Source organism: Leptopilina boulardi, unplaced genomic scaffold (genome assembly GCF_019393585.1).
Source record: "Leptopilina boulardi isolate dan_hultmark-lab unplaced genomic scaffold, ZJU_Lbou_2.1 LbouV2_368, whole genome shotgun sequence".
NCBI lineage: Eukaryota > Metazoa > Arthropoda > Insecta > Hymenoptera > Figitidae > Leptopilina > Leptopilina boulardi.
Genome location: NW_026137938.1, coordinates 1,191,309 through 1,200,783, shown reverse-complemented (window position 1 = coordinate 1,200,783; position 9,475 = coordinate 1,191,309). Strand labels below are relative to the sequence as shown.

General features: G+C 24.8%; 1 protein-coding gene across 2 annotated transcripts; it reads right to left on the bottom strand.

Moving 5' to 3' along the window:
- Positions 1-317: 317 nt before the first annotated feature.
- LOC127287297 (uncharacterized) lies at positions 318-8,933 on the bottom strand. 2 transcript variants are annotated; one of them, XM_051314130.1, is made up of 9 exons: positions 8,596-8,931; positions 6,253-6,677; positions 5,859-6,000; positions 5,626-5,771; positions 5,106-5,512; positions 4,670-4,930; positions 4,320-4,352; positions 3,438-3,703; positions 318-1,638 (listed from the first exon to the last, which is right to left on the bottom strand). In XM_051314130.1, exons 1-9 carry the CDS (start codon positions 8,692-8,694, stop codon positions 634-636), a joined length of 2,784 nt encoding a protein of 927 aa, XP_051170087.1. In that variant the 5' UTR covers positions 8,695-8,931; the 3' UTR covers positions 318-633. The 2 variants fall into 2 exon arrangements, with proteins under 2 accessions (XP_051170087.1, XP_051170088.1); XM_051314131.1 differs by lacking the exon at positions 4,320-4,352 and having other exon boundaries at positions 8,596-8,933.
- Positions 8,934-9,475: the final 542 nt, after the last annotated feature.

The window sequence follows — 9,475 nt, the reverse complement described above, 5'->3', positions numbered from 1 at the left end:
ATAACGTACAAGCGATTTGACTGTTATATTTTAAGTCGTACTCACTTTTAAGAATTATTATTTTTTTAAATATGCTGCGAGTATTGTGTAAATAAATATTAATTAATGCGCGGAAAGTATTTATTTTTGCCAATTCAGTGAAATATTCTCTTGATTAATCAGAATAATGTAATTGATTTTTGTTTTTATTTACATCTCTTTTTTTTAATTATCACATATCAAAGATAAAAGTAACTAAATATTAAATTAAAAATTGATATATAATATAATATATATATATATATATTAAAATTATTTAATAAGGAGATAGAACATTCTTTTAATTTTGTTTTTAAATAAATAATTGTAATATTAAAATTTTTTTTAAATCTGTAAAAAACATTTATTATTATTTAATAAATTATTTTTTTTTTAATCACAATTATTTTCTTATCTCGTATATTCGAGATTTTTCAAACTTTTTTTTTGGGAAAAATATGAAATTTTTATCCACTGAATTGGCGCTTAAATTTGCAAAAAAAAAAAAACACTTTCAATTACTATACAGTCAAAATATACTCTTAAAAACGTAATTATCTAAAGTAATTTAATTATTACAAAAGTATATTTCTTTTTTTTTGTTATTGTAAAAATTTAGGCAGCGGTTTCTTCAACAATGGGCTTCTCTAAAGCATTGTCATCAGTCTCACCATTTTTTTTTACATTATCTGCACTAGAAGGAACGATTTTATCAACAACTGGTGCATTATTGAGTTTAACAGGTGCTTCACTTATTAAATCATTATCTTCAACAATAATATTTGTTGTTGAATTTTTTTCGATAATTTCTACCGAATTTCTATCTACTTCTTCAATATTCTCTATTTCTTTTGTTTCAATATTAACATTATTTTCCAATGTTTCATTATTTTCTTCATTCTTATCCTGATTGTGTAATTTTTCCGCTGTTAATAATTTATCATCGATTTCAATTATTTTTTTCTCGATTGACGCGGGTGATACAATTTCCTGTTGTTGTTGTTGTTCCTGTTCCACAATTACATCTTCTTCAAATTGTCGTAATTCCTTTTGCTCTTGTGGAATCTGTGAAATTTCCTGTTCCACCACTGGCTCTATTTTTGTCATCTTTTCCTGCGATTGATATTGAATTGATTGTTGTTGTTGTTCATGCTGTGTCAATATTTTTTGTTGTTCTTGTTCATGCTGTGCCAATATTTTTTGTTGTTCTTGTTCAAGTTGAATTTGCTGAAATTCTAATTGTTGTAAGCGTTCTTGTTGCTGTTGTTGTTGAAGTTCTTGTTCACTCTGTTCAACAGCTTGTTGATGTTTAATTTGTTGAAATTCCAATTGCTGTAAGTGTTCCTGTTGCTGCTGTTGTAATAGTTGTTGCTGTTGTTGTATTTCATGATGCTTCTGCAAAACTTGTTGATGTACCTCTTGTTGCTGATGTTGTTGAGGAGTAATTTTAGTTCGATTTCGAGCTGATTGATATTGCTGTTGATTATCGGGAGGTGGAAGAATTGGAATCGCTGCCGTTGGACGTCTCACTGGCTGTTGTTGTTGCTGTTGTTGCGCTGGACTGTAATAAGTACAACCTTGTGGCTGGAACAATTCTTGCGGCGGTGGAGGACCCTGAGCCTTAATTTAAAGAAAACAACAAACAAAATTAGTTAATTCATACAATTTTTCTTTTTTTCATTATAGGAAAAATAGAAAAAAAATTAAATTATTGAAACTTTTTCTTTGAACTTTTTGAAAAAATTAAAAACTATCAAAAATAAGAAAAATTATGAGTGAAAAATCGAGAATTCAAATTATGTACAAAATTACAAAATCCAGGCCTCGTGCAAAAAAAGTCGTTCTAGACGAATTACATTTCAAAAAAGTAGAATTTTTTAATTTTAATTAAATTAAATTACTTAATAATTATTTTACTTTAAATAATTAATGTTATTAGATAATAAATCTATTTTATTAATTCCTGAATAAGAATAATTCTATAAAAATATTATTAAGAAAATTTATTTCAAATATTTCAGAATCGAAGACGTAAATTTTAAAAATTTTAATTAAATTAAATTTCTAAAAAAAAAATTCTGACAACAATTCAATTTTAGAGATATTATTAGTAATATTTTTAAATAATTGAATTTAAAAAAAATATATTAAAATTATTAAAAATAATTGAATTTTAAAGAGTTTTAGTTGAAATTTTTAGAAATAATTAAATTTTAAAAGATTTTGTTAAATTTCAGACAATAATTAAATTTCACAAAATTGAAAATAATTTATCAAATAATTTTAGATAACATTTTTTAAAAGTATATAAATGAATTTTCGAAGATTAACAATTCAAATTTTTGAAATTAATCGAATCAAGTGATTTTTAATTAAAATTTTTTACTTGAAAAATGCTTTGAAATAATTGAATTTTTGAAGAATATTATAAAAATCATTTAAAATCATTAAATTTTGAAAGAGTTACAGCTAACATTTTTAGAAATAATTAAATTTTAGAAGGTTTTATATTGAAATTTTTTTTTTAATAATTAAATTCAAGTGATTTTGAATTGGAATTTTTTTGGTGATTTCTTTTGCTGAAGAATATTAGAAATCGCAGACAAAAATAGAATTTGAAAATTTTTTAAGTGAAAAATGCTTTTAAATCAATGAATTTTTGAAGAATATAATAAAAATCATTCAATTTTGGAAGAGTTACAATTGGCATTTTTAGAAATAATTAAATTTTTAGAAGGTATCAATTGAAATTTTTCAAAATAATTGAATTTTGGAAGAGTTAAAGTTGAAATTTTTAGAAATCATTGAATTTTCGAAAAATATAAAAATCATTAAAAAAAAATCATTATATTTTGAAACAGTTATAATTAAAATTATTAAATTTCCGAATGGGTATACAATGAAATAAATTATTATCATTATTATTAAATTTCCGAAAGTTTTATATGGAAAATTTGAGAAATAATTAAATTTTAGAAATTGTTAAAATGAAATATTTGAAAATAATTGAATTGAAATTTTTGATAATTTCCGTTGCTGATTTTTTTTAAATTTCGATTAATTATTGAATTTAATTTTTTAAATTCGACAAATAGTTTAAGATAATTGAATTGGTGAAGAATTTCATTAAAGTTATTAAAAAAATTTAATTTAGTCATGAATTTTAGTTAAAAATTTATTAAATAATTTAAATAAAGAATTATTGTATTATTAAAAAAATATGCATTTTATTAAATATTTTGTAAAAAAAAGTATTTTAAAAAAGTCGTAAAAGTTGTGTCTTGTTAAAATAAATCGAAAAATGTCGTATTTTCGAAAAAAAAAAGTGAGAAAAAATATAATTCGAGGCCTGAAAGGCCGATTACATTTAAGTAATCCTGTTTGAAAAGAATTTCAGAATTAAAATATAAATATCATACCTGAACAGGAGCAGGATTATAACCTTGATATCCTTGATAATTAGGTTGAAATGGAGGTCCATTGGGAGCTGGAACATAGTTGAGTATGCTTGGTGGAGCAGTTTGTGGTGGTGGCATAAATTGCGGTGGAGGAACTAAAAATGGTGGCGGAGGCGCATAACTTGGTGGTTGTGGAGCTGGTGGCAAGGGGATGACAGGTTGTCCAGCCATTGGTGCATTAGGTGGTGCGACTGATGTCGGTTGCTCAAAATGCCCTTGAGGATAACCTAAACACAGAAAAAAAAACTCATTTTCATTATAAAAAATAAATATTTACTCAAATTATATCTATCAAAAAAAATTATACACAATAAAAGCAATAAAGAAAAGAAAAAATTTAATTCCGACAATCGTGACTAGATCAAAATTAATTTTCACCTGTAGACAATTTCTTCTTTAATTTCAAATCAACAACCAATATTGAAAATAGATGCATTTTTTAATTGTATATTTGACTCGGTTTCATTCCTAGACAAAATTAAACTACGTATACATAAACAATTTTCTAAATTCTACTTTAAAATACATGCAATCAAAGTACAATTAAATATATATAAATTTCTAAAAAAAATAAATTAAATCGTCCAAAATGTTTTCATTTATTTTTTTGGAAATTGAGTTTCTGATTTTATCAACCCGAATTCTTGAGTAAGAATTCATTTTGTAAAAATCAAATTTTTGTATATTGAGAAAAAAAACATTTAACATAGAAAAAATTCTATTACTACTGACAAAGAATTGACAAAAAATATAATAACAATAAATTTGTATCTGTAAAATAATAACACACAAAGACAAAACAAAAACGAACACACACATTAATAACACGATTATAGATCTTACCTTGTGATTCTAAAACAGCTCTTGAACTTCCAGCTACATATAAGTACAAATAATTTATTTTTTAATAATTAACTAATGAAATTTTTTAATCAAAAATTGTAATATTTTATATGGTGTTACATAACTTTTTTGTAGGATTTTTCAGTAATTTAAGTTTTTTTATCATGAAAAAAAAAACCGTTTTTGTTCTCTTATTAGTCAAAATTTGCCTTCTTTTCAAAATTAAAATTGGGAAGAAAATTTGTAAAAAAAAATTCAAATTCTCACTTTCTCCATTAAATTCCAACTATTTTTAAGTGACTTTTAATTGTTTCTTTAGGCGAAAAAAAGAAAATAAAAAAAAACATTACCTTGAGATGGATAAAATGTATGTTGTCCATGTGGTGATGGAAAATTTTGTTGTCCCGGTCCTTCTGCAATAGTTGGTCGTTGTCGAAGACTTGAATAACGTTTTGGACGATTTGCCGAAGCATCCTGCAATGATGATTTCGATTGTTGAACCTGTTGTTGTTGTTGTTGTTGTTGTAGCTGCTGTTGTTGCTGGGTATGTTGTAAACGCGGTGGAACTGTATTTGCCCTTTGTTGATTCGTCGATTGAACATTAAAATGTTCTATAAAAAAAAATATTACTATTATATTAAGTTTATTGACAAAAAAAAATATTATTTTAAAAAAATAATTATTAATATAAAATTTGTCTATAAATAAATGAGAAAAAATGTAACTAAAATATTAACTTTTTTCAGGTAAAAATGAATAAATATAAAAATAAAAAATTAGACGTACTATTTTGTCTTCCACTAGAATGATAAGATGTTGATTCAACAATGTTCATGCGTTTAACATCATTGGCCAATTGATGTTCCTCGTCGATTTGAATAGTATTAGAACGTCTATTGTCGGGATTAATTGTACCTGGACCTCTTCCTTTTGGTTTTGATTCGATTATACGATTACTGACTATATTGTTATTAGTATTTGCCTTAAAGCCACGTCCACGTGCTCTACTAGCGACAAGACTTACAGATTCTTGGACATTTCGTTTATTATTATCACGTGGCATTGCTTTTACATTAAATGATTTATCAGCATCATCACCACCATTATTTCCATTCGAACTTTGTATATATGATGCACTTTTCACATCTTTTTTCCATGCCTGATTTGTTGTTTCAGAAGTTTTGTTTTCTCTTCTAAAACAAAAAAATAACACATACATTTTTAATCACCAAAAAAAGTTATTTTAATTTTAAAAAATTATTATAATAATATATTTTATTTTTATTAAAATGAAAATTTGACTTACGATTGACTAATTGGTGGACTGGCTTGTTTAGATTTAAGATTATCCGGTTGCGGTTGCAGAGGAGGAAAATTAGCTTGAGCTTGTGGTTTTGCTTTGTTACTATACCAAGCGGATGATATTACTGGTTCTTCCATCTTTACTGGACTCTACAATAAATAATTTTTTTGTTCGTAAAAATAAATAAAAAATACCTAAGAGAAATTAATTTATTCTAACAAAAAATAACTACTTACTTTATTACCAGGACCAAGAGATGGAAATTCTTCTCCAGTTTTATTCAATTTTCGTCCGACATTCTTGTTAGATGCATTTCCGGCAATTTTCCCATAAGCATCTTCGTCTTCCCAATTTCTTGTATATTTATTTGGTCCACGACTGTTGAAAATCAAAAAAAATAATATAATCAGAATTGACACAAAAATAAATCGACTTTTTTGAGAAACAAAAGTTTTTAATTGAAAATTTCAAAAATGATAATTTTAATTGCATTTTTAAATATTTTTCCAGTACTTTTCCCTAATTTCCCGTGGCAATTTTGATAATCAATAAATATCGAAAAAAAATATTTTTCATCCTATTCTAGAGAATTATTTAATTTTTGAAATTTCAATGAAAATTATTTTTTACCCATAACGTCTTCTTCTACGCGCTCTCGGTGGACCTTCTTCATTTCGAATATCATAACCATAGACAGCAATCAATTCCTCATGACTTTTTGGTGCTTGCTCAGCATCATTGTATCTATCGTGATTCCATTTATCATCCTTATCTTTCCATACTTTCTTTTCTTTCGAATCACGTTCCACTTGTGGTTCAACATTATTTTCTGTTGCCTCCTCGGCAGTTCTATCGTCATGTTCATAAAATGTACCACGTTTTGGAATGTATTGAGGATTTCGTCGATCTTCATCATCGTCTAATTTTTTTTGCGATTTTTCCTCCTCTTGTCCATCGCCACTTTCTCTTAATACACCTTTCTGTGATTCTGTTTCAGATTCACTTCCCGCAGTGTCGTACTCTGAATCATGACAATCCTCAATTGGTCCACTGCTCTATAAAATTATAAGTATAATTTAAAAAAAAAAAACCAATACTTTTGAAAAATATTATCAAACAGTAATAATTGTCTACTACATAAATTTTATAAGAATTTTTGTAAAATAAAAAAGACAATGAAAGAATAAAATATGAGAATTTTGGAGAAATTAAAGAAAATAGAAAGTACATAAAATTGAAAAAAAAAATTGAGGGGAAAATTTATAAAAATATAGTTAAATATGAAATGCGACTGAACAAAAAATGTAATCAAAAGAACTGTAAATAATAAATATAAAGCTTCCACTTGAGAAAGCAAAAAATAATTTGCATTTTAAAATAATAATAATTTAATTTCTATAACGAGGAAAAACGAAACTGTCGAAACGTTAAAGATGCGTGTTTATTATTATTTTTTTTTTAATGAATGATACAAACAGATTGATAACTTCGTTTACACCATTTATTAATTTACGTCTAGTAGAAATAAGAAAATTTATCAACAAAGCCTATATCACTCAACGGAAGTTTTTTTTACACAGTGATAACTAGAGATAGCAAATTTTTTTTCTTTTTGAATCTAGTGATTAAACACCTTTTTTTTGAAGAATTTTCATTATAAAATTATTCTCTGTAATTTTTATTATTTACTATTATTATTTTTATTATTTATAAATTATTCCTTTAAATTTAAAATAAAATATTAAAAAAAAATTTTATTTTTTTCCCAAAATTTATAAAATTAATTAATATAAAAAATCAGTTATTAGAAAATTCAATTATATAAAAATTCAAATTAATTTTTTACAGACAAATCAATGTTATTTAATTTAATTTATTCAAAAATGCCAAAAGAAAATTCAATAATTTCACAATTTAATTATTTTGAAATTAGATTTTTATTTTTTAAATTCAATTATTTAACAAAATCGAATATATTGAAACTACAAGTAAATTAAATTCTTTTAAATTTAATTATTATAAAATTAAATTAACGTTTAAGTTATTTTTAAATTTAATATTATTTTGTAAATTTTGACGTTAAGTCAAATTTTTACTTTTAAAATTTAAACTTTTATTCTCTTCTTTTTTATGATTTTCTTCAGATTAGAAAGATATATTTATTTGTAAAAAAAAATACTTTTGGAAAATATTTTGAAAACCAATTTCAAACTAATTTTGCGGTTTTCGCGATAGTAACTAAAATATTAAAATTTTTCTTTTTAAAATCATAAAAATAATTAATTATTAAAGGAATTGAATTAACGAAAAAAATTGAATTTTATTTAAAAGAGTGATAGAAATTTTCGAAATATAATTTCATTTATTATTCATTGAAAATAAAATTGGAATTATGTTTTATCACTATTAACAAAAAAAAAAATTCAATTTTTTAAAACCTAACAGAATTGAAATTTTACATATTTATAAAATTTATAATTTAGTTTAATTATTTTTAAATTAAATTTATCTTAAATTTTAAACATTCAATTTTGAAACAAATCATTTTAAATCATTTTATCGAGAAAAGAAACAAATGTCATCTCATTTATTTCGAAAAACGAAATCGTAATGTTTAATATTTACTAATAAGTCTTTACTATTTCTGAAATATTTCAAGATTATTGTTTACAAATTTTGCCATTTTTTTTATCATCTGATTCAGCGACCTTAATATGAAAACAAGTTTAATTACAAGAGTTTATTAAATTATTCTAACCTCACTAAATTAATTATTTATGTAAAAAAATAAAACCATTTAAAATAAATCAAATTTAATATATGTAAATTTTATCTATATAGGACATAAATTATAAAGAATTTGAGTACAAGCGAGCCATCTTCATTATCATTCACAATGAGTATTCAAATTCTTTTCTTTTTTTTTTTTTTTTTTTTTTTTTTTTGCTATAAATTTACAAATGTAAAACTTACTTGAGTTTCTTTTGTTGTATTTAGTTCATCATAGGAATCCGAAAGATCATCTGAATCCCCAGAATTGTGAACTTTTCTACGACGACGAGAATCAGACATATTATTTTTTTTTTTTAATGAATTTTTAACAAATCAAAAAGCACTTCCGTTTTTGTTCTATATCACGTCAAAAGAGAAGGTAATTGAAATAAATTATCATGCGGTGACGGTAAATTTTATAGTAAGTATATAGTACATACTTTCGTGTAAAGTAGTTAAAATTATTTAAAGTACTACCAGTGTTTGACCTCTCGACACAAGAAACAAGAATGGAGCATATAATTTATGTAGAGTAAACATATGGAAACTAGAATCGGACGAAAAACGTGAACACAGTTCTTCGTCATCACAAATAGTGCATGCACTCTGTAAGAGATGGCGCTATTAAAATTTTCGCTAAAATAAGGTTGAAATCACATGAATGCGTTACATTTTGTAACTAGACTGTGAGTGAGAAAAGGACAATGGTATATCTTTATCTCTTTTACACTCATGGTCTAATTACAAAAGTTGATACTTTAAGCTGTATTTTCAAGTGTTTTGCGTCTTACGCTATCTTTCTATTGGGCCAACGCAGAATGAAATCTCTAATCTAATTCTACTGAGGCGTATTGTAGACACGACTTTAAACTGTATCTACATTGCAAAGAGATAACGCAAGGCGCAGACGCAAAACTACCGCACCCTGCTCTAGTGAAAATATAGTGACTTAGAGAAGGATATAGGCTGCAGTCCCATGGCAGCGTTTTGCGTTGCGTTTTGTCACTAGACCATGAGTGTAAAAGAGATGCAGATATATGTTTGCTATGTTTACACTCAGGGTCTAGTGACAAAACGCAAC